Source organism: Alosa pseudoharengus, unplaced genomic scaffold (genome assembly GCF_046254945.1).
Source record: "Alosa pseudoharengus isolate Yale_2024_CS ecotype anadromous, Long Island Sound unplaced genomic scaffold, YU_APseudo_1.1 YU_APseudo_1.1_scf_19, whole genome shotgun sequence".
Lineage (NCBI taxonomy): Eukaryota > Metazoa > Chordata > Actinopteri > Clupeiformes > Clupeidae > Alosa > Alosa pseudoharengus.
In genome coordinates, this window is record NW_027468657.1 from 5,409,389 (window position 1) to 5,435,496 (window position 26,108).

A 26,108-nucleotide genomic window follows, 5' to 3' on the forward strand; every position below is an offset into this window, starting at 1 on the left:
CCTACAGGCAGTAGGGGCGGGCAAGAGAGTCTTCATTCGCCCTGTAATGAGTCATTAACCATATACCGACTTACGAAGATGAGTAATTAACACGAAAACGCTGCCTGGTGTCCCTTTAACGTAAAGCATCGCTCTAACCAATAAGCCAGACTGGGCGAAGCTCTGGACCCTAATACCCATAAACTAAATAAACCTTATTATCTTCGAAGCGTACCAATTGGAGGTTCGCAATGAACCTCCCCCCGGGATTGCTTCACAAAACCATCACCAAATCAATAAAAAATACGAAACAATACGACGGCACAACTGAAGCGATACAAAAACTGGAGGGGGGGGATTTAGGCCCAAGTTGCTAAATTAGGAACAAAAAACCGGATAGAGCCCCCATTTGTTACATCCCGGTCTAGGGCTTGTGGGATATAACAAAAACGGGCAGACACAAAACTTAAGAAAATGGTGTACGCCTCTAGTCATGAATATTAACGACATGCTAATGAATTCACCTCTGATTGGCTAACAGCACTGTGACGCTCCCTCCAGTGCGTAGTGCAATCCAGTGAGTAGTGCAATAGAGGATTCTATCTGCCTCCGCTCCATACAACTTTACGGTCCTAAAACTTTTACAGTTTATGGCTAAAACTCGAGTCGAAAATGTCTTCTGAGATATAGCCTTATGTTTTTGATCCCGAATCCGAGGAGGAAGAAGAGATAGCAGAAGACCCGCTTCCTGATCGTTTGTCGATGAACGTTTCAGAATGGTAATATTCTTGCATGTCAACTTACATTGTCTTCTAAAAGAGATGAACGTTTGTGGCGATCATCATGCTTTCAAGTTGTAATAAACATTTGGAAACGTTATAAAATAAAGACTTGTTTTTTTACACTATCAACAGTCTTTGCAACCTTCCTCGTAGATATTTCACCTCACAACAAAGGGTTAGCACCCTGCTAAATGCAGTTCAGCCACTGCCTCGCTTGCTAATCCTATGCTAGCTACGGCTTGAACTCCAGGATACCATCTTTCAAAGACCATTTGATCAAAGGTCACCAAATATCTAAATGTTCTGAACAAACACACCTACCGACCTATATTTTGTCAGGTGTACTTGCGGGAATTGCGACAGAATGCCCACGGAAGCAGAGAATGTGTGCTGCAAGGAGACTCCTCCGGTAATGATATAACTGGCGTTGGTTGATGCAAGTTTGTTGACAAAGGTTACTCATTTTGTTTTCACGTGTCACACACATGCGTGCTGCAAGGAGATTCTTCTTTTAATGAGAACTATGGCATGGCTTTGGTTGATACAAGTTTGTTGGCATAGGTTACTCAAATTGTTTACATTCACGTATGACTGCTCAGGTGGTTAGAAGAATGGGCGACACCGGTACCCCTGTTGCCTGTATGACCCTCCACCCAGGATTAGAACCAGTCTGCCTCAACATATACTCCCTTCAAAATGCACTAAATATTTATAGAGCCGACTATGGCCCCCTGCGAGAGAGAGGATATGAAAGGTAAGATAAACCATCTTTAGCCTAAAAGAAAGAAAACAACCTGATAAATCTCCTAAAGCCAATATAGAAAAAAATGGGTCCATTTTCAACAAATAGCTTATTTTATTTACATACAGTAATTTTCAAGTCTAATAAAATAATGCAAACACAAAAGAAGAATATCCAAACTATGTACAGAATTTACAATGTCTTTTTTTGCCAGGCGATGCAGACATCTGGCCTACAGATCCTTTGTCAGCTGGTGCTGGGGTTATTTAGGTAGAAAAGTCCGAGTTGTTATTCCGGCTTGTGTTGTCCTACGGATCCGAAGACAGTTCCCCGACACAGAGGGCCAATATGTCGGCTTTAGGGCTGCCCTTGCCTAAAGCGAGATGTGTATGCAGCCACAGCTTCTGTCAGTGGAGGATGGTAGAATGCTGAGGACAGGGCATCAGGAACAGGGATTTTTTGGAGCTCCTCCATGTAAGGCAGGGGGTTGGGGACTATCTCTTCAAACACCACAGCAATCAGGTTGTGGACGTAGCCTGGAAGAAAATGAACAGTTTTATTTGTCTTTCAAGAATGGCAATAAATAGTTTGTGTTTGAGTTACTTACAGTGTGTTGGTGATGATTTTACTGGCTTCACAGTGTGCCCTCCCTTTTTGGCTTTTGGGAAATGTAAGCTGTACCTCAGTTTCCCTGAAGTTGTTCTTGCCTGAGTGCGGCCAGCGTTTTCATTGAAGTGCATTGCTGCCAGATATAGTCTAAAAAACAAAATAGGCTGTAATGACAAATCACTATCCTACCAATATTGGTTACTTCCAAACCAACAACATCAAATTGGATAGTAATTGATCAGTGCAGAAGATTACTTTTTCTCGTAAATGTAAGCATTTCTTGCAAAATCACTTTACACATAGTGGTTAATGTAGATGTGACAAAACATACCTGCACAACATCCCAATGAAAGGAAAGACCACACTTTTGGGTGTGAAGCGCAAGATTACACTGTGGAATGCCTCCAGTGTTGAGGTCTGGTACCGTGAGCTTAGCCTCTCAACATTACTGAGGACCCTCTTATTTGTTAGGATCTTCTCCACTTTGTAGAGGGCTTTGGAACCTAGAGACATGAAGCACAAAGTAAATAAGTATTCAAAGCTTATGTTGTCACAAAACATTGAGTACAACAGACAACTACACACCTGGTTGAAACCACTTCTTGCGATCTCTGCTCTGGCGGACTGGATGTTGGCATTGTGGGAAGAGAGGGTTGTCGTGGGTATGTTTGTTTTGCATGTGGTTTACCACAGATGTCCATTTGGCGACTTTCTCTGGCCCTGAGGATGAGGATGTTGCACACCAATAAACATGGTTGCTGATTCCACGCTGCCACTTCTTGACCACCTCGCAGTCCTTCTCTTTAGCCACTTTTCCCAGTTTCTTAGATAGACCTGGTGATCACAAAAGGAGTTGACTTACTGTGATGAAAAACATGATGTGTGTGCATCTAAACATTAACTCCTAATATTGGTACAGGGATATTGTTATCGCAATGCAATGCCATGTTGCAGTGTTGAACTTCTATGTTGAACCAAAGTAAGGCACTAACCTTTTTCCAAATGCCAGACATCATAGTAGTGTGTTATCTTTTGCTCACGGAGATATTTTTGTATCTGTGGATGACGGTCAGTGACAATGTAATCGACTGCCACACCCTTGGACTCCAAAAGCTGTAGGCTTCTTTTGAGTCCCTCTTTCTCCATGTTGTGGCTCCCGCCAACCTCATTGCTCTGTAAACAAAACACAAAGGGCATACAAGTTGTAGGAATTGTTGAAAGTCAAGTTTTGATGTGTGTATACAATTATGGTGGACTGGTATTTGTCTGTGAGAGTGAAAGAAAAAGAGACACCGATAAACTGTGCATTGTGTAACATTGATAACTATTTATCTTACATTTGTGAATCCACTCACCTGGACTAGTTGAATGTCGATAATGCTGTTGGTCTCCAGATTCATCAAACTGTAACTTCCATATTTGGCAGAGTGGCCTGCAAATACAAAATAGTTCTATTAGAAGTAGGTCATATTATTATTATTATTATAGTCATAATAGAATATGTTTCGTCTAACAAAAAGCGGAAGCTTACCCGGTGAATCTGCTCGCATGTCCCCTCCAATCTTGACTTTCCTCTGACTCAAGAACTCAAATTCTGCTTCTTGGTACTGGTGCCATTGGTGGATCACAGCTGTTTCCAGATAACTGTTTGCATGCCTACGGAATGTTGAGTAGCTGATGTTTTGCAGATGCATGGCTTGAAATATCTACAAATTAAAAAAAAAAAAAAATCATGCATGAGTACATTGTAAAGCACTGTATCGGGCCAGGCGTGTTGGTTGGCAATAATAACTTCCAAAATCATTTCCAGCCTCTAAGGGTCAGCATGAATAGTACAGGTGAGAACCTTCAAATGTAAATTAGGTGTGGGTCATCTGAGTTAATGTTGGCTCATTGACTGTTCGAGGCACTTTGTAATGTAACTGTTGTGTCTCCACTACAGAGTAGTGCCAGGTAAAGTCGAGAAAGTGGGGCAGGGGAAAGGTGTGACTAGGGCCAGTTAAAGTTGTGAAAGTGGGGGAGGGGACCGGTGTGACTATGGCCAGGTAAACTTGAGAAAGTGGGGCAGGGGAAACGTGTGACTAGGGCCAGATAAAGTTGTGAAAATGGGGGAGAAGCATCAAGAGCCTTACATCTAAAGTGAGCAGGGCCATTTGCTTGCTATCCAGCAGACCCTCCTTCTGACCAGGACAAGATAAATACTGTTCAATCTGGTTGGACAGTAAACATTGGGGTAAACTGTGGAGTGTACTATACCTTTTGCACTTGGAAATATGAGGAGGGCGTGAAATATATGGCAGCAGACAGTAGTATGTTGCCTACAGGGGAGCTTCCAATTGCTGGCTGGCTCTTCCATTGTCTGGAAAACTGGCAGTGATGGCATTTTTGGTCGATGGCCAAAAATGTTCCCCGTCTGTAGGTCCTCACATCGGCGACAGTCTGGACATGTTTCAAAAAGTTCTTCTCAAATACTATGTACTTGGAGTCTTTGTATCCAGTTGAAGACGTATCACTGTTTGAGACAAATGGCATTATAGACATCCACAATGTTAGTTTAACAAGCAAAATATTAACACAAAGATATTTATCAACAGAAACATTGTCATTTAGATGAAATGACAGCTCAAAACACATACGTGGGCTGTGATGCTTCTGTCACATTGCTGATTGACTGTGCTGGATCATACGTGGAGTCATGGGGTTCAGGTATAATTATGGAGATGTCACTTTCCTCCTCCTCCTCTTCATCAACCCGAGGTCTTTTTGCTGGCCTTGGGTGAACAGCCTTGATGGGCGTAGAGGTAGCAGGCCCCCATGGTGCATCAGAGGTACTTGTGGCAATACTCACAGTTCTCATAAAGGATTCTGTTTGGGTACCTAAAGTAAATGAATGTGTATTACTGTCAAGTTACAAGATACAGTATTAATAGGACACAGGACATTCAATATACCACACAAAATCGTAATGGCCCAATGGAAACAAAAAGATTTTAGTGACTGTGGTAAGATGTATGATGTACCAAGTAGCACACCCACAAAAAGAAGACATTCAGGAATATCATTAGGGCCCGAGCACCGAAGGGCGCAAGGCCCTATTGTTTTTGTAAGGATTATTATTAGGGCCCGAGCACCGAAGGGCGCAAGGCCCTATTGTTTTTGTAAGGATTATTATTATTATTATTATTATTAGGGCCCGAGCACCGAAGGGCGCAAGGCCCTATTGTTTTTGTAAGGATTATTATTAGGGCCCGAGCACCGAAGGGCGCAAGGCCCTATTGTTTTTGTAAGGATTATTATTATTATTATTTTTCACTATTATTGTTATTCCACTTTTTTGCTTTCCTGTTTTTGAGGTGGTTAACATGGTCGAAAACTCTTGAAATTTGGCACACACGTCAGGTGTCACGCATCGCAGTTAGGTACAAGAGCTTAACCCCGGGCGTGGCCCAGGGACTCGCTAGCGCCCCCTTTGGTGACTGATCCCGTGGTTGGCAAATATTTTGAGGTGGTTAACATAATCGAAAAGTCTTGAAATTTGGCACACACATCTAGTGATGCAGTGAATAGACAGGGATCAAAGCTTGGCACTGGGCGTTGCCCAGCAACTCCATAGCGCCCCCTTATGTCACTGTGACTTGTGGTTGGCATATAGTTTTAGATACACACACCAAATTTGGTGGGTGTATGTAAATCCCAAAAACAAACAACTTTTGTATTAACATGCCATTAGCCACGCCCACAGGAAGTGAGGTAATTGAGTTTTTGTGCGTTGTGGACATGATCAATTTTAACGTACTCCTCCTAGACGGTTGATCCGATTCATGTCAAAGTTGGTATACATGACGCCGAGATGTTCCTGATTAAAAATTGTGAAGCTTTTTTTTGATATGTTGTAATTTGACGAAATGGCGAAATTATTAATTTTAATACCCTTCCACATAAACAATAAATGTGTCATGATTCACCATGCATGGCTTGAAATGTTTTAAATTTCACAGGTCATTGAAGACCATGTTAAGGATAATATTCACATGCCCATAATGCATGTTTGGCATAGCGCCACCAACTGGCAACAGAAAGAATGACAATTATACTGATGCCATATGATCAATTTGAACATACTCCTCCTAGACGGTTTGTCAGATTCATTTGAAATTTGGCAAATATTATGCCAAGATGTCGCTGATGTTAAATTGTGAAGGGATTTTTGATAACTTATATATTTGATATGATTTTAATATCTCACCACATAAACAGGAAATGTGTCATAAATCACAGTGCATTGAATGAATGGTCTGAAACTTCTCGGGTTAATAGATATCATGATTATGATGTTATCCAGACACCCAATGGGCATGCCTGACATAGCGCCACCACCTGGCCAAGCAGGAAATGTGCCAGAAATGGACAATGCCTTAAGTGATTGATCTGAAACTTTATAAAATATCAGACATCATTATTGTGATGATATTCACATTCGTAATTCACAGGCCTAGCATAGCGCCACCATCTGGCCAAGCAGGAAATGTGCCAGAAATGCTCTATGCTTTGAATAAATGGTCTGAAACTTCTCAGGTAAATAGATATTATGATTATGATGATATCCAGACACCCAATGGGCCTGCCTGGCATAGCGCCACCACCTGGTCAAGCAGGAAATGTGCCAGAAATGGACAATGCCTTAAGTGATTGATCTGAGCGTTTACAAAAAATTTGAATATCATTACTGTGATGATATTCACATGTGTAATTTCCATGCCTAACATAGCGCCACCATCTGGCCAACCAAAAAGTGTATCAGAAATGTTCTTTGCTTAAAATGAATGGTCTGAAATTTCTCAAGTTAATATATATTATGATTATGATGCAAGGCAGGCCCACCCAATGGGCCTGCCTTGCATTGCGCCCCCACCTGACCAAGCAAGTACATGTGGCAGAAAATAAAATACAAAAACAAATAGCAGACGCATCAAATATGTACATTTCACAAACGCACCACGTCGGTGCTTTGTTGGATTCCGACATGTCACGGGTTGCGGCCCGCAGGTGCTCGGGCCCGCCATTGCCGCTTGCGGCTATATTTAGGGCCCGAGCACCGAAGGGCGCAAGGCCCTATTGTTTTTGTAAGGATTATTATTATTATTATTTTTCACTATTATTATTGTTATTCCACTTTTTTGCTTTCCTGTTTTTGAGGTGGTTAACATGGTCGAAAACTCTTGAAATTTGGCACACACGTCAGGTGTCACGCATCGCAATTAGGTACAAGAGCTTGACCCCGGGCGTGGCCCAGGGACTCGCTAGCGCCCCCTTAGGTGACTGATCCCGTGGTTGGCAAATATTTTGAGGTGGTTAACATAATTGAAAAGTCTTGAAATTTGGCACACACATCAGGTGTCACACAAAGCAGCTAGGTAAAAAAGCTTGGCCCCGGGTATGGCCCAGAGACTCGCTAGCGCCCCCTTATGTCACTGTGACTTGTGGATGGCATATAGTTTTAGATACACACACCAAATTTGGGGGGTGTATGTAACTCCCAAAAACAAACAACTTTTGTATTAACATGCCATTAGCCACGCCCACAGGAAGTGAGGTAATTGAGAATTTGTGCGTTGTGGACATGATCAATTTTAACGTACTCCTCCTAGACGGTTGATCCGATTCATGTCAAAGTTGGTATACGTGACGTCGAGATGTTCCTGATTCTAAATTGTGAAGCCTTTTTTTGATATGTTGTAATTTGACGAAATGGTGAAATTATGAATTTTAATACCCTTCCACACAAACAGTAAATGTGTCATAATTCATTGTGCATGGCTTGAAATGTTTAAAATTTAACAAGTCATTGAATACCATGTTAATGATAATATTCACATGCCCATAACGCATGTTTGGCATAGCGCCACCAACTGGCAACAGAAAGAATGACAATTACACTGACTTCACATAATCAATTTGAACATACTCCTCCTAGACGGTTTGTCAGATTCATTTGAAATGTGGCCAACATTATGCCAAGATGTCGCTGATGTTAAATTGTGAAGGTATTTTTGAATGTTGTAATATATTTGATATGATTTTAATATCTCACCACATAAACAGGAAATGTGTCATAAATCACAGTGCATTGAATGAATGGTCTGAAACTTCTCAGGTTAATAGATATCATGATTATGATGATATCCAGACACCCAATGGGCCTGCCTGGCATAGCGCCACCACCTGGCCAAGCAGGAAATGTGCCAGAAATGGACAATGCCTTAAGTGATTGATCTGAAACTTTATAAAATATTGGATATCATTATTGTGATGATATTCACATGCGTAATTCACAGGCCTAGCATAGCGCCACCATCTGGCCAAGCAGGAAATGTGCCAGAAATGCTCTATGCTTTGAATAAATGGTCTGAAACTTCCCAGGTTAATAGATATTATGATTATGATGATATCCAGACACCCAATGGGCCTACCTGGCATAGCGCCACCACCTGGTCAAGCAGGAAATGTGCCAGAAATGGACAATACCTTAAGTGATTGATCTGAAAGTTTACAAACATTTTGGATATCATTATTGTGATGATATTCACATGTGTAATTTCAATGCCTAACATAGCGCCACCATCTGGCCAACCAAAAAGTGTATCAGAAATGTTATTTGCTTAAAATGAATGGTCTGAAATTTCTCAGGATAATATATATTATGATTATGATGACACCCAATGGGCCTGCCTTGCATTGCGCCCCCACCTGGCCAAGCAAGTACATGTAGCAGAAAATAAAATACAAAAACAAATAGCACACGCATCAAATATGTACATTTCAGAAACGCACCACGTCGGTGCTTTGTTGGATTCCGACATGTCACGGGTTGCGGCCCGCAGGTGCTCGGGCCCGCCATTGCCGCTTGCGGCTATATTTATTATTATTATTGTTATTCCACTTTTTTGCTTTCCTGTTTTTGAGGTGGTTAACATGGTCGAAAATTCTTGAAATTTGGCACACACGTCAGGTGTCACGCAACGCAGTTAGGTACAAGAGCTTGACCTCGGGTGTGGCCCAGAGACTCGCTAGCGCCCCCTTAGGTGACTGATCCCGTGGTTGGCATATATTTTGAGGTGGTTAACATGGTCGAAAACGCATGAAATTTGGCACACACATCAAGTGGTACAGTGAATAGACAGGGATAAAAGCTTGGCACCGGGCGTTGCCCAGGAACTCCATAGCGCCCCCTTATGTCACAGTGACTTGTGGTTGGCATATAGTTTTAGATACACACACCAAATTTGGTAGGTGTATGCAACTCCCAAAACCAAACGACTTTTGTATTAACATGCCATTAGCCACGCCCACAGGAAGTGAGGTAACTGAGAATTTGTGCGATGTGGACATGATCAATTTTAACGTACTCCTCCTAGACGGTTGATCCGATTCATGTTAAAGTTGGTATACATGACGCCGAGATGTTCCTGATTCTAAATTGTGAAGCCTTTTTTTGATATGTTGTAATTTGATGAAATGGCGAAATTATTAATTTTAATACAGTTCCACACAAACAATAAATGTGTCATAATTCACCATGCATGGCTTGAAATGTTTTACATTTCACAGGTCATTAAAGACCATGTTAATGATAATATTCACATGCCCATAATGCATGTTTGGCATAGCGCCACCAACTGGCAACAGAAAGAATGGCAATTATGCTGATTTCACGTGATCAATTTGAACATACTCCTCCTAGACGGTTTGTCAGATTCATTTGAAATTTGGCAAACATTATGCCAAGATGTCGCTGATGTTAAATTGTGAAGGGATTTTTGAATGTTGTAATATATTTGATATGATTTTAATATCTCACCACATACACAGGAAATGTGTCACAAATCACAGTGCATTGAATGAATGGTCTGAAACTTCTCAGGTTAATAGATATCATGATTACGATGATATCCAGACACCCAATGGGCCTGCCTGGCATAGCGCCACCACCTGGCCAAGCAGGAAATGTGCCAGAAATGGAAAATGCCTTAAGTGATTGATCTGAAACTTTATAAAATATTGGATATCATTATTGTGATGATATTCACATGTGTAATTCACAGGCCTAGCATAGCGCCACCCTCTGGCCAAGCAGGAAATGTGCCAGAAATGCTCTATGCTTTGAATAAATGCTCTGAAACTTCTCAGGTTAATAGATATTATGATTATGATGATATCCAGACACCCAATGGGCCTGCCAGGCATAGCGCCACCACCTGGTCAAGCAGGAAATGTGCCAGAAATGGACAATGCCTTAAGTGATTGATCTGAAAGTGTACAAACATTTTGGATATCATTATTGTGATGATATTCACATGTGTAATTTCAATGCCTAACATAGCGCCACCATCTGGCCAACCAAAAAGTGTATCAGAAATGTTCTTTGCTTAAAATGAATGGTCTGAAATGTCTCAGGTTAATATATATTATGATTATGATGACACCCAATGGGCCTGCCTTGCATTACGCCCCCACCTGGCCAAGCGAGTAAATGTGGCAGAAAATAAAATACAAAAACAAATAGCACACGCATCAAATATGTACATTTCACAAACGCACCACGTCAATGCTTTGTTGGATTCCGACATGTCACGGGTTGCGGCCCGCAGGTGCTCGGGCCCGCCATTGCCGCTTGCGGCTATATTTATTCACTATTATTGTTATTCCACTTTTTTGCTTTCCTGTTTTTGAGGTGGTTAACATGGTCGAAAACTCTTGAAATTTGGCACACACGTCAGGTGTCACGCATCGCAGTTAGGTACAAGAGCTTGACCCCGGGCATGGCCCAGGGACTCGCTAGCGCCCCCTTAGGTGACTGATCCCGTGGTTGGCAAATATTTTGAGGTGGTTAACATAATCGAAAAGTCTCGAAATTTGGCACACACATCTAGTGATACAGTGAATAGACAGGGATAAAAGCTTGGCACTGGGCGTTGCCCAGCAACTCCATAGCGCCCCCTTATGTCACTGTGACTTGTGGTTGGCATATAGTTTTAGATACACACACCAAATTTGGTGGGTGTATGTAACTCCCAAAAACAAACAACTTTTGTATTAACATGCCATTAGCCACGCCCACAGGAAGTGAGGTAATTGAGATTTTGTGCGTTGTGGACATGATCAATTTTAACGTACTCCTCCTAGACGGTTGATCCAATTCATGTCAAAGTTGGTATACATGAGGCCGAGATGTTCCTGATGATAAATTGTGAAGCGTTTTTTTGATATGTTGTAATTTGACAAAATGGCGAAATTATTAATTTTAATACCCTTCCACATAAACAATAAATGAGTCATGATTCACCATGCATGACTTGAAATGTTTTAAATTTCACAGGTCATGGAAGACCATGTTAATGATAATATTCACATGCCCATAATGCATGTTTGGCATAGCGCCACCAACTGGCAACAGAAAGAATGACAATTATACTGATGTCATATGATCAATTTGAACATACTCCTCCTAGACGGTTTGTCAGATTCATTTGAAATTTGGCAAACATTATGCCAAGATGTCGCTGATGTTAAATTGTGAAGGTATTTTTGAATGTTGTAATATATTTGATATGATTTTAATATCTCACCACATAAACAGGAAATGTGTCATAAATCACAGTGCATTGAATGAATGGTCTGAAACTTCTCAGGTTAATAGATATCATGATTATGATGATATCCAGACACCCAATGGGCCTGCCTGGCATAGCGCCACCACCTGGCCAAGCAGGAAATGTGCCAGAAATGGACAATGCCTTAAGTGATTGATCTGAAACTTTATAAAATATCAGATATCATTATTGTGGTGATATTCACATTCGTAATTCACAGGCCTAGCATAGCGCCACCATCTGGCCAAGCAGGAAATGTGCCAGAAATGCTCTATGCTTTTAATAAATGGTCTGAAACTTCTAATGTTAATAGATATTATAATTATGATGATATCCAGACACCCAATGGGCCTGCCTGGCATAGCGCCACCACCTGGTCAAGCAGGGAAATGTGCCAGAAAATGGACAATGCCTTAAGTGATTGATCTGAAAGTCATTATTGTGATGATATTCACATGTGTAATTTCCATGCCTAACATAGCGCCACCATCTGGCCAACCAAAAAGTGTATCAGAAATGTTCTTTGCTTAAAATGAATGGTCTGAAATTTCTCAGGTTAATATATACTATGATTATGATGACACCCAATGTGCCTGCCTTGCATTGCGTCCCACCTGGCCAAGCAAGTACATGTGGCAGAAAATAAAATAACAAAAACAAGTAGCACACACATCAAATATGTACATTTCACAAATGCACCACGTCGGTGCTTTGTTGGATTCTGAAATGTCATGGGTTGCGGCCCGCAGGTGCTCGGGCCCGCCATTGCCGCTTGCGGCTATATTTTCTATTTGTAATGCAATTGACTTTCCAAACATTGACAAGCACATAAGCACCTGCTTTACTAGAAAAATGGTTCTAGACACTAGCACAACAGAAATTGAAAAACAGTCAGATCACAAACCTTTGCTTCTAACGTGATGACTTAATGTACCCATAGAAAGCTGTGTAGCCTGACATGCACAGCTAGGTGGGTCTGTTTGGGTGCTGGTATGAATGGGGGTTGTCACCAATGTCTGTGATGTGCTCTGGAAGACAAACACTACGTAAGCAAGTAATCAAACAAAACATTAATGTACAAAGACCAATGTAATAATAACTAGAAGACATAGAAGAAGTAGACTGAAGTGTAAATACCTGAGCTCTAGTGATATAGCAACTTAGCCTAATGGTGCACGTGTATAGTTTCCTTGTTCAGACTAAGCGTAAATCTCGTCAAAATGGATCCTAGGGTATTTTTGTGAATGCAATGTACCCGAGTCAAACTTTCGTTTAAAAGCATAACTACATCGGAAGGGAAGGGAAGCACCACTTTTCAGCTTCCCCGTGTTGTCATTTTCGGGTCAAATGGCCTTTTGAATGGCCTCTACAGTTTTGATACATGATCGCATCAAAATCGCTATTTTTAAAACACTAAGGCTCGACACAACATGAAACTTTGATCGAAGTATGATCGGTGTCTCTACACATCAACTCGAGCATTGAGAACATTGTTTGTGTACACATAGTTTACTAAAAAGAGAGGTTTTGGACAGCTCACTTCTTTCGAGCAGAAAAACCAAGTAGTTGTTCTTTTAGTGAACAACAATGGACAAGTGTAATTATGCCTTTAAACTAAAGTTTGACTCGGGTACTTTCACAAAAGCACTCTAGAATGCATTTTGCCGAGAGCTACGCTTTAGCTTAGGTTAGAAGATTATAGGTTCAACAAGCTAAATCTCTCGGTAACGTTAGGTGGGTTGATTTCTATGAGTGTGACAGCCTAGCTCGTGCCCATTTCATGCATGCTAACGTGAAGAATATGAACATGCTATTTAGTAACAAAAACCTTAGGTAGAAAAGTTTGTTTTTACTTACCCCCTGTGTGCTTGTGCTCGATCGTTGTGATGGTACAGATCCAGGTTTTAATAACAACTTCGATGCAAAACCACTACTGTAGGCACCGAAGTTGGAGAAGTCACTGTGGTTGAAATGATTTGAACACAGAACTAAATTAGGGCTATACTTCGCTGGTGGTGTTCCGAAGATAAATTCTAACCATTTAGTCCTCAATTCTTCTTTCTTGGGCAAGAAATGCAATGTTGATGTCTTATCGCCACAGATAAAACAAGCACGAATGTGTTCCGCCGCCATGTTAGCAAGTAGCTGTTCACTTAGCTTCTATGCAGAGATGGGCGAGGTCATGAATAATCATTTTCCCTTTGGCGTCATAGGGAAGGGCTCTTTCTGATTTGCTTGTTTTTCCATGTATTTTCTTTCATGGGCTAATGCGGGCAATGGGGCTAGAAGATAATTTTCACGTGCAGCATGCATATGCAACTTGGAGTGAGCTATAGTATTTCGAAAGGAACAAGTATTAAACGGTTTCTCGGTGAATGAGACCTTTAATACAAAAAAAAACAGTATGGAAAAATGTCTAAATTAAGAAAAAAACAAGGCCTCGGCGGCCAGGCGCTCACTCCTGGTCTCTCACCCCAGGGAGTGAGAGAGATGACGGCAAGTTTCACGGGCAAGGCCCGAGGCTGGCCCTAGTGGCAGCGATGTGCGGCAGCGACGGTGGCATCGAACGATCCCCACAGCTAGCAAGAGAGAGAGCTCAGTGACGTCAGCCCCCTTTTAAAGGGCCGGGCTACCCTGACGTCATAGGGTTTCACACCACCCCTCAGCTGCGCCAATCTGCCTGGAAGAACACACAACAAACATAACAAACACAAATAATAACCAAGACCCACAGGGTCGTAACACTAACAGTGTTTTACTTTTTATCAGAGACGCATGGAGACGCAGCTTGCATGAAACTAGTAGCTTCTTTTAATAAACAGCACAGAGCGGTAGCAGCAAAACAGGCATAACCAATCAACACAGGATCTCATTCTATAGGCATTACTAATCGCCAACTCTTACAGAACTGACTGCTATAACGACACCAAAACACTACACAGTCTATGGTTTCGGTGGTGAGCAATGCAGACACAAGCGACAACGAGCGTTCTGGCGGTGAAATGCACCGCGATGCACAGCAACCCGACGCAGAACCATAAATCGGTCACAATGCCGAGTGACGGCATAGCTACGCTGTGGAGTTGATGCAGAAGCATGTTGAGCCCTTTAGTACATCTGGCCATCTGTGTATTTCAGCTTATAGGCATGGTTCTTCTCTTCATAGAGTATCAGAGTATGCTGTTAGAGTGGAGAAGTGGAGCATTTCAAAATTAAACCTAAATGTTGTTACATTTTTCCATATATTCTATTTTCCATATATTCCTATTGTATTTTTTTTTATCTATCTTCTGTATTTGTGATGGGATCTGTGAAAACCCATCACATTGTGAAACTCACCAACTTATGATTCTGATATACTGTACCATCCTAGTAACATCCAGTATTTTCCACAATTGATGTAAAGTATTTCAATATCTCAAGAGCCGTCTAAGCAAATATTTAGAAATTTGGTTGGCTTACTTGCACTGATCGGTCTAACATCCCTTTCTCTGATATGGTCCTGTTTCCTGGGGTTTCTTAAAACTGTTTACCATTTCATGCAAAAACATGTGGTGTACAAGAAAACAACAATGGAACTGTGGGTGCCTTGAAACAGCGAAGAGCAACCAAGATATTGTTCATCAACTAGAAAGCCTTGTGGTTCCTGTGGTTGACACATTCTCACGGCAATCGACTCTCTTGCACTGTGCAAGCAAACATTACTAAATGACATGTTGATGGATCATCACTTTCAAAGATCCATAAACATTTTACTTTCTTCTTCCCAACCTCTTTTTTATAATATGAAAATATATCAGTTCAATTTCAGTGCTCAAATGCAAAAAGATTTTCATGATATAGCGTTAACAAGTCATACTGGATAGCAGCATGTGTCAGAAGTAGTTTTGTGGTCAGAGCTTTGTGCAATGTAGATACAGACGTACTGAATGTGCAAAAGATACTGCAGAGGTGCAGACCTCATGTTATATGGTAGATAGCATGTCTTGCTGATTGGCTGAATGTTACATCTGAATACCCAATTAGTTAACGTATCTTTGTTTAAGCCAATAGAAATGCTGTGAAATATGAACATGCTGCTGAATCACAGAGATCAAACCACTCATTGTCAAACTATCCAAGGTGGTGGAATTGAATCATCTTTTTTTCAATCATAGTAGTATAGACCAAATATGGACTCAGATGAAACCAATACAAATCCAAAAAAAGAATGGATTTCAAAACTGAAGAAGGTTTTGGGCAAAGAGCATGTTGCCTTAAGCTTCATCCTCATGGGACTAGAGAAGCTGGTGGAGATGGAGTTTGAGTGTCCTTGCAAGCCCAATTGGAATGTTGTTTTTTCCGCAGGTTTTTTCATCATACCTGCCCTCATGGCCTTCATGTTGATGATGCTATTTCGAAGGGAAGTTTCTGAAACATGGTGTTGCAAGATTATCTACAGTTCTGTCCCGTCAATCATCTGGTTGATGTTACTCTTCTTCGATGGGCAGTACTTGTCATGCGCAACGGTGGACTGGCAGGGCGCATATGACAAGAGTGACCTTACAGACGCGCAGAAATGGTGTAAACCTGAAAATTACACAAAAGAACATACTCATTCGAAGCAGTATTATTTTTATTCTCAGGTAAGGACATGTGTTGAAGATAACGGCTTGTGGGTGGGGTGGGGATGCTGGGGATGTCAACATATATGCTACTTTTCTGGTGTGTGCTTGCACCTGTTTGTGTGTGTATATGGGTGTGTGTGTGTATATGCGTGCGTGTGTGTTTCAGGCTGCCTCTTCATGCATGTTCTTCACTCAAATGACATTGAATAGCCTACAAAAAGTTTGCTACAGGCTAGTACTGGGCAATTCCATGCAAAGGTCATCCTTACCATGGAAAAAAAAAGTTGTGCATACGCAAATAGAACTATTGTTAAAATCTTCATTTAGGTCTATATTTTTTGTTTGTAACTGATCTGATTGAATTTGATGGAGAATAACACTCTTTTTACATCATAAATATGGTGTGCAAACATACAGAAACAACATATTTCACATGGTAATATTATACATATTTCAAAAGTAGATAAATGGACCCAATGTTCAAACAAATTGTGTCATTTGACAAATTCCAGATTGACAAGGGAATGGTAGAGTAATGTCTATGCTCAGCTTGCCTTTAAGAGCCCAACTCCTTACATTTGTAAGTCTTTGTTTTTAAGTCAGCATGTTCCATGGCCATGTCACATCCATAACGTTTTATAGGATAAGTTTATGCTACACATACAGTGTTGATGCGACAATGTCCATAGTGTCTGTGCAAAGCTGATTTATATCAATGTAAAGTGTGATGACCAAATTGTGCCCCTTTCTTACTTTTAAAACCTTTAAAGGTGCGTTATGGATGTGACGTTATGGATGTTACATAATGTGAATTTACAAGACTGGGGACTTTATTATACCTCAAAGGTGATAAAACATCTGTTCTGGTGGCATGTCAGTTCAACGCATTTCAACTTAGTGTTTACAATTGACATTTCAAAGATTATTAGGTTGATCAAAACCACAGGGAGGCCTTGCCTAACCATTAGCAAAACAAACATAATATCAAAATACCTCCAGGGATTAGCCTAGCCATAGCCTATTTTCAAGTGACCTAATAACGAAAATCTGAGCAATTATCTTCCTGTAACTGTCATACTAATGTTGTACAGTAACTGGATTATCATGTTAGCTGGTGAAGATGGCTGACTTTGCAGCTGGAGTTAACATAGCAACCTCCTTCTGTTGCAGATCTGTTCAGCCTGCCGTTCATGTCTGCTTAACACAGTTTCATTTTAAATGTGACGCGATATGACAGCATTTGAAGTGTCAGGACCTCTATACAGCTACCCACAGAGTAACATGAGTAAGGGCAGCAATAAACTAGATATACCGCATAGCGGTACAAAATATGACCGCCTCTCAGTCCTGCATATTTTCTTAAATAAATCACGCTAGTCAATTTGTCTCCATCTCCTACTCCTGCAACTCATGTGCATGTAAATGTGTGCATATGTGAGTTTGCTTTTGTTTATAAGAGTGTGTGTGTGTGTGCATGTGCGTGCCTGTGTTTGTGTGTGTGTGCGTGTGTGTTTGCATGCACACATGCATATGCGTGCCTGTGTGTGTGTTTATGTATCTGCATTCATGTGGGTGGGTGTTTGTGCTTGCCTGTCTGTATGTGTTTATGTGTATGTTTGTGCTTGCCTGTCTGTATGTGTGCAACTGTACGTGCGTGCGTGCGTGCGTGTGTGTGTGTGCGGATGTGCGTGTGTGTGCAAGTGCGCGTGCATGTACTTTATGTGTGCAAATCACAAATGAGTGGGTATGGGTTAGGTTGATGCGGGCTCTTGAGACTAACATATCATAAATATTTTGTCATTTTGGGTGCAACGGTTCAGGTAGGGCTAGTTATTTAGGGGAGTGGCCACCAAGTTTCATGTTCCCTGGTGTTTCAGTGACCAAAATTGATGACAGTAAAAAGAAAAAATAAATTTCTTTTTTATATTTTAAATGACTTGTTGTCCTGATTCTTCCTGTGGATCTTAGTGGGCACTGTGGAAGCAATAATTTCATCGCAAGTTTTTCATGATTACTATTTCAATTGTTTCATATCAAAATTCACTACTTTTATGTAGTTTGTCGAGGACTGGTTCAGACACGTCACATCCATAACGTAAAACCGTCACATCCATAACGCCAGTTTTTCCTACATAATGCATTACGAAAATGACGCATAGTTTCAAAAACACACTTTTTGTGTTCATTCAAGTCTCCTTCATGGTACATATATCATAGTTTCGGCAGTTTCCTTCAAAATTCACAGAGTTTGTAGAAAACCTGTAATCTCTCACAAAGGTGTGTCCATTTCATGTCAGGGGACTCACGGGGTACAGGGGACTCACAGAAGGACTGACAGGGACTCTGAGGGAGAAGAGGATGTGGCTGCTCCGCTACGTGACTCCGTTATTGAACTTGATACTCGGCCGTAGGTTCCTTTGAAACTTTTTAATGTATATTTTGAGCATTGGAATAAAAAAAAATCTGTGGCAAAAACACAAATTCAATTAGCTAGAGTGCCGTGGATTAACTTGATTTACATGAAGTGGGCTATAATTTGACTGAGATGGATGGAAACATGAATTCGAATTCGTTTAAATTATGTTTCTGTAAACGCTTTTTGTCCTGAGTCCTGTCTTGATTTGAAGAATGTTCATCTTTAATTTGCATGACAGAGCAGATGGAAATGCGCTGTTGTATTTTCTAAAGTCGAATGATGTTCAAATACAATTTAGATTACTGTTATCTCTGTTTTTTGTTTTTTTCATGCCTTAAAACTGCTTACTGGCATGAACTGGCATTTTAGCTATGTTTAAAGATTTCAATATTTCAAAGTACAAGCCATTAGACACTGTACAACCTTAGCATTTTTATCAACTACTGTTTCCTTGATTTTATGAATGCATTGCTGTGCTTAATGCTATGTCAACCTACCCTGAATAAACTTATAAGAACTGAATGTTTTTTGTGTGAGCCCACTTCTGACAGCCTGTAAAGGACTATCAGCACAGCAGTTAAAATTACAAAGGTGCCATGCAGGTCGATAATTACCCAAAGAATGCGTAATTTAATACATGTAGGCCTATAGACAACATACAGACAGACTTAGTTAAATTACTACAGTATTACTGTAGGCTGTCTACTTTTAAAAGGTGCAATATGATAGGGTTGGCCAAGGGGTGTACCAATCTTGCATTATTTTGCTTTGACCCATAAAGGCCCTATAGGTGTCACAAACACTTTGGACACTCCAGAGAGTTCCTTGTTCAGCATTATCTCTAACTGTAACTTCCAAGTGTGTGACCCACGTAGTATTGAACCGCACGACTCAGCATGCACTCGCCTGTACTCAAACCGCAAGCAGCAGCAGCAAAGAACAACTCTGATCCCAGACGCTTGGCATCCAGGCCATCACAGCCTACAAACCTACTAACACCACCCCCGCTACCACCGACGCCTCCTTGCCTGATGAGATGTCCCACTTCTATGGCCGCTTTGACAGGCACAACAAGGAGGTGGCCATAAAGGCTGTGGTCTCTGCAGAGCACCAGCCCCTCACACTCTTCCCCACCGATGTGTGTGCGGCACTGAGCAGGACCAATGCACATAGGGCTGCTGGTCCTGATGACATCCCTGGACGCATCCTCTGGGTCTGTGCTGTGCAGCTGACTGAGGTTTGGACTGACATAGCCTACTGTATTCAACCTATCACTAGCCCAAACATCTGTCCCCACATGCTTCAAAACCACCTCCCCAACCCACTAACAACACCCCCATTTATAAAATATACTGTAACTTTGTTTATACATAGCCATATTTTACCGTTCTTTATGCTGTTCATACTGCACATATGGTGTTGTAAGAGTAGTAAAACATGTATCTGTACATACTGTTCAAGGATTCAAGGCCAGACCTGAACACCTGGTACTGTATACTTTTGTGCAAATATTATATGCAAAAAACTGTAAATATAGACTGAATAAAGTGCTAGAGCAGTTCATTAGCATAAAGTTTCAGGTGTGAGCGTTTATGAGCCTAACAACCTCTGGAAAAAAATTGTTCTTTAGCCTGGTTGTCCTGGCTCTGATGCTGCACTGCCTCCTGCTGGAGGGGAGGGGGGCAAACAGTCCATGGGCAGAGTGGGAGAGGTCCTTTATGATGCTGCGCTGCCTCCTGCTGGAGGGGAGGGAGGCAAACAGTCCATGGGCAGAGTGGGAGAGGTCCTTTATGATGCTGTGCTGCCCTGCTCTTGCATCTGGTGGTGTAAATGTCACTGATAGCAAGGAGACTGCTCCCTGTGATTTTTTGCATAGACTTGACCACCTGCTGCAAGGCCTAGAAGGATGTGAGGCCTGTGGTGCCCATCCCAGCCTTTTTGAGCCTCCTCAGGAAGTACAGCCATTGGTGGGCCTTCATCACCAAGCTGCTGCAGTTGGTGTTCCACAGGTGTTATAATCCAGTCACCAACCAATTTGTCTGCTGCAGCTCAACCTTGTTGCTAGAATGGCTCCTACACACATGCGTGCATCGCGTTGCTGGAGACGCATCCCATTCACTTTACATGAGCTCACGTGATCCGTTGCCGAACTGAATTGTGGGTCCGTCGCGTCACGTTTCTCCCGTCGCTCGCGTTGAGAAGTTCAGCTGTTGCTGCACCGACAGACGGCACCGGCCAATCAAGCCAATCTACGGACGGCACCAACCAATCACATTACGGTTTTACTTCAAGTCATTTTGCATAGCTACCGTCGGGAACACCCACTGGCATGCGTCGACGGAACGCAACTGTGTGTAGGAGCCGGAAGTTAGCCTACGGGGACTATTTTCAGCTGCTGCATGATATCATTGTGCTGCTGCACCCATGGTGTTCTTTGATTATTATGCTGGAATGAGAGTTTAGTTCCATGTCAAATCAGCCACGTTTGGTTGGGTCCCGGATCTGGTGGGTCCACCAGATCCGGGAACATTGGCTGAGTAACAAAATATGAACACCCAGGGGTTAATGCCAGCCCACATGCTACGTGGGTCATTGGTGTTGAAGTGACACTCGATCTTAAGAGCATAGCCAGCCTTGGCCCTTTTAACGCCGCCATGAGGCTTCTCCTTGCTTCCCTAAGTACCACTGCATTACCAGTCCTGAATGCTGAGTCTCAAGGGATTGTACATGTCTATATTGTTCATACCGCATATCCATATTTATTCTGCTCGTACTGTTAATACACTGCATACAGCCTTACTGTAAACCATACCACTTGCTTAACTGTATTTAACTGTACTGTCACTGCACTGCACTATACACTTTATATTGCAGCGAGGCAGCTACAGTGTTACAGGGGCATCAGTATTTTGTATTTTTTCTGGGAACAGAGCACAGTTGCCTGCCTAGTGTAAGCATGGGTATGTCTACAAGGAAATGTCTTAGTGCGCTTCGGGGGTGGCCACACCCCCACTTCCAACATCACTGGCTGCCTGATAGGTGAAGAGAACCAGAGATGGAGAAACATCAACGCAGTGCCTTGGTAGGCCTGATGTTATTAGGATGGATTTTGTAGTTAGGCTACTGCAAATGTAACACCCTCGTTTCTATGAAACTGGAAACAACTGAACCAGGAGACTTTGTCACAAGACAAAACGGATGTCTCAAAGCCCATTAGATTAACATGAGCCTACTGTGGTTTAGATTTGTATGGCAGTAAGACAAATATTTGGTTAGACTAGGCTAACTAACTTTACACTGCCACAACGTAACTTAATGCTCTGAAGTCGCAGTCAACATGAAATCCAAAACTTTTTGATCACCAAGTTGAAATTTCCAGGTCAACCACAAATAATTCCGATTGTTTTTAATATCATCCAATAACTAATTCAATGTTGATTTAGGCCTATAGGCCTAACTCGGCCTACAACACCATTGAACACTTAAAAGTTCAACGAAGAGTTGCCATTGCTGCTGCTGTGCTGAAGAGATGTGGACGGCACGGCAGGGCACGCCCAATGAAAATAAATGAACGCAACACAACACAGACCCCGCTTCTCTCGCATCAGTCACTGATATGAACGCACAGAACCCGCTTCTCTCACAGCAGTCACTGACAGTAGCCTAGAATAAATGCATGGGGAAAAACACTTCGATGATAAGCGCTGCGCAGCAGAAGTTTGTGACGTTGTTTATTAGTGTAACCTCGTGTATGAAAACTAGTATTGCCAGGCAATACTAGCCTTCTTTGAAAAGTAGTATTGCCGTGGCAATACTGGTGACGGCGGCCATGTCCTGAAGTAGCCTAAACATGTAGGCTAATAAATCCTAAAACATACCAAATGAAGTACATTCTGTGGCTATTGAAATTTGGGTACTATCGTGTTAACTGTAACCAGAGACTTTCTAATGAGGAGACACAGCACTCAAAAAATCCTCCATAGAAATGCATGGGGTTAGTTTGTAACGCCAATGTCTACACATATCCCACCCCTTCCTCGGCAAAACGTCCACATGTGAATACCAATAGCCAATCATGTGGTGTGATGTGAATACATTGAGCCAATCATGTGGTGTGATGTGAATACATTGAGCCAATCATATGGTGTGTTGTGAAGACATCGTGCCAATCATGTGTTGTGAACTTGCAGCTGGAGCAAGGTTGGTGCCGTGAAGCCTTGCACACGCGCATTTTTTACCGAATAGGATGCCCGATGAGTGCCCAAAAAGCGTTGCAATATGGCCGCCGAGTGGAGGGACTTGCCTAAAAGGACTTTGCTGTAACCCACCCTCTGAAGCCTTTCATGACACATAGAAAATACTTTTTAATGAACCTGACGTGTTCTTCATTCTCTGATTCAAAAAATTTCATTTTTGAGTCATTAAAACTTAATACAAAGTGGTTTTGAGCCATTTTAAATCGCTGAGCTGCAGCATCGCGCGTTTGTAGACTGTGCGCTCCTCCTCCGTCTACTGACAGCCAGGGCATATATATTTCTTCTATGGCTGCAAACGGGATTCACTCGCAGTTAACCAAATATTTCTTTATTAGGGCAGGGCAGGCATATTTCTGGCTATTAAATGATTTCTAAACCAGTCTGCTAAAGTCTGTGTAGGGTTTTCCAGGCTCCATTTCTTTTTACGAGACACCCTGCTCACAAGAGCCATCTGTTGGTTGTTTGGGTTGTTGCAGTGTTGTTGCAGCGTCACTGGAGAAATACAAATTAATGTCACGTGATCGCACGTGAGGTAAGTAATGCCCTCTGCATATGCTTTGCTTCGTTAGCGCGGCCATCATAATAAAAGGGAACGATATCATTAAAGTGTCCATAGAAACATTTCAATGCAGTAACACAATAGTAATGTAACATATTACTTTCCACAGAGAAGTAATGTAAGGGATTGCATTTTTGTACAGTTGCAAGTAATGTGTAATACGTTACTTTTTTAAATGACCCAAACACTGTTGAAAACTGACATGGAACACAGCCATAAGAATGATCAGTAACAATTCATGAATCTGCATCAATTTATGCAGATTCAGTCTTCATTTACAATATGACTATGTGAACTAGAAGTGCATTTTTTTGCATTGAACACTATATGGTATATGGCATATTTCAGACAAATGTATTGACAGCCAACTCGAAACAAGACATTCAAGATTCAGTGTTGGTACACAGTACGAGACACGAGAGCAGCTCCCTGCTAAAACCTCACACATCTCACTCCCTTATGGAGGAGTCCCTCCTGATGGACCCATGGTTGAACAAACACTGTTAATGCCCTCAAAAGTGCCCTATTATCTGGCCTTTAGTTGAGAAAAATGTTTCAGTGCCACTTGTTACAAATGCTTGGCTCAAAGCATAGAACATAGGGAAGTCCACAGGTAAAATGTTATTGATTGGATAAATGTCAGTATAATGAATAGAAAAGCAAAATGTCATTCAAATATATGTCTAGGGGTATGAATCAAAGAAACAAAACAACGACGGAGGTAAGGAGAGGTATGTTTCTGTATAAATATAAACAGCAAAACCTCACTAATCCACTGGTTTGTGTTACGATGCTGCACTCTAGTGGCAGACTTGAAAGTATATGGTACAGTGTAATTCAGTGGTTCTCAGCGTGTGGGGCGGGCCCACTAGTGGGGAATAGAGACATGACAGGTGGGACGCATGAACAGTCAAGTCAGTTTTATTTAGTAGCTATAGCGCATTTAACATGCACAAAGTGCAACCCAAAGCGCTCCACATACAAGACATTGACAAAAAAACAAAAGACAATAAGACAAAAAATGCCAGACGGAGCGGCATAGTCGCCAGCGTTGACACCACGTGACACCACATTTACAGGAGGAAATTAGTTTTTTGTGGAAATAATGCTTTTCTTTTTTGACAAGGAAGATCATAGATTCAAAACAAAATAGCCACACACAAACATAGAGTCATAAACAGACCGACATATGAATTAAAATAACATCTAATCCAGCAGGCCGACATATGAATTAAAATAACATCTGATCCAGCAGGCCAAGAAGGGAAATGTGACGTGGAACCAAAATGCAAAATAAAACATATTTTAACGTTTTACCATTTTGTAGGGTTGGAGCCAGGTGGGTTTTGGAAATTCCCCACCTCCAAAATGGGGAATGACAGAAAAGGTTTGAGAACCACTTGTGTACTGTAATTGCAGTTGTTTTGCTCCATGACTGTAGTTTTGTAATGGCCTGTTTAGCCTAAACTATAGATTGGTAAATAGCAGGTCTATGTGGGTTTGGATCCCATATCTTCCACCTGTGTGCCGTCATGATTTGAACTGCTGTGCTGTAGTTACTGACAAGCTGCTCTCTCATGTCACTGCATTCGCATTTCCATGCTTGATGGAGGCACTGAGGGCAGGGATGATGAAATCTTAAGGATACATTTGGGATCAACACAACAACACATTGCATTTATATAGCGCCTTTCAAGACAGTGAAGGGGGAACCTCACTAGTCATCACCAATATGTAGCACCCACCTGGGTGATGCACAGCAGCCATTATGCACCAGAGCCCTCACCACACCAGCTTGAGGTGGAGAGTGAGGGAGTGATTGAATGAGCCAATTACACTGGACACTCAGACTGCAGCAACTTCTCGGGCCGAAGCTATGTGAAGAAAAAAGACTTCTGCTGAGTTCATTCCTCAGTATTGAGAAAACCATATTTTCCACATACATGATTGATACTAAATAATGGATAAAAAAGATTATTCCTTCTGGCTTTTTGGATTTTGAGCAGGAGGTGTCAGAATAGTTGCCACAAGCATAACTGGCTTGTGCGTTCATAGCGACGTGACTTTTTGATCGTTCGATGTTGGCTCTTCCTATCATTATGAAGCAGAATGCACCAAGCATTGGATTGTTCACCCACAAATAGGAAACGTGAGCTGGGTTAGACCGTCGTGAGACAGGTTAATTTTACCCTACTGATGATGTGTTGTTGCAATAGCAATCGTGCTCAGTACGAGAGGAGCCACAGGTCCTGACATTCGATTCCAGCTCGTCAGATAGTTTTCTTTTATATGGCTGGCAACTGCCAAATTCTTTCAGCATCAACCATTGATATTCACACCTTGGACTGTATACTTAGAACTGGACATAGTGGCTCCAGTTATGTTCTATAGAATTGAAGCCACCGTTGTGACGCCATCTTGGGAAAAATCTTGGAGTATGCGCAGTGAAGAGAAGTCAAGGTCAGACACACCCACTTAGCAAGTGAAACACGCCCCTTATCGAATGAA

General features: G+C 41.8%; 1 protein-coding gene and 1 long non-coding RNA gene across 2 annotated transcripts; one reads left to right on the forward strand and one right to left on the reverse strand.

Annotated features, from left to right (window-relative positions):
- Window positions 1–1,689: 1,689 nt before the first annotated feature.
- LOC143132173 (uncharacterized) lies at window positions 1,690–13,253 on the reverse strand. Its single transcript, XM_076291529.1, has 10 exons — window positions 12,667–13,253; window positions 4,749–4,989; window positions 4,369–4,624; window positions 3,644–3,818; window positions 3,468–3,544; window positions 3,105–3,285; window positions 2,698–2,946; window positions 2,444–2,615; window positions 2,111–2,259; window positions 1,690–2,039 (listed from the first exon to the last, which is right to left on the reverse strand). Exons 1-10 carry the CDS (start codon window positions 12,698–12,700, stop codon window positions 1,861–1,863), a joined length of 1,713 nt encoding a protein of 570 aa, XP_076147644.1. The 5' UTR covers window positions 12,701–13,253; the 3' UTR covers window positions 1,690–1,860.
- A 2,625-nt stretch (window positions 13,254–15,878) lies between these two features.
- Window positions 15,879–19,307, forward strand: LOC143132180 (uncharacterized). Its single transcript, XR_012988253.1, has 2 exons — window positions 15,879–16,387; window positions 18,667–19,307. It is a non-coding gene; the product is annotated as an uncharacterized LOC143132180 (long non-coding RNA).
- The last annotated feature ends 6,801 nt before the right edge of the window (window positions 19,308–26,108 follow it).

Bases quoted from the DNA above. Each gene is read 5' to 3' on its own strand.
- LOC143132173 (XM_076291529.1), bottom strand. From the start codon at position 12,700: ATGGGTACATTAAGTCATCACGTTAGAAGCAAAG. The intron at 3,286-3,467 runs GTGAGTGGATTC...TTTTGTTTACAG, and splicing joins TCGACATTCAACTAGTCCAG to AGCAATGAGGTTGGCGGGAG. The intron at 2,947-3,104 runs GTTAGTGCCTTA...TGTGATCACCAG, and splicing joins TGTCTGGCATTTGGAAAAAG to GTCTATCTAAGAAACTGGGA.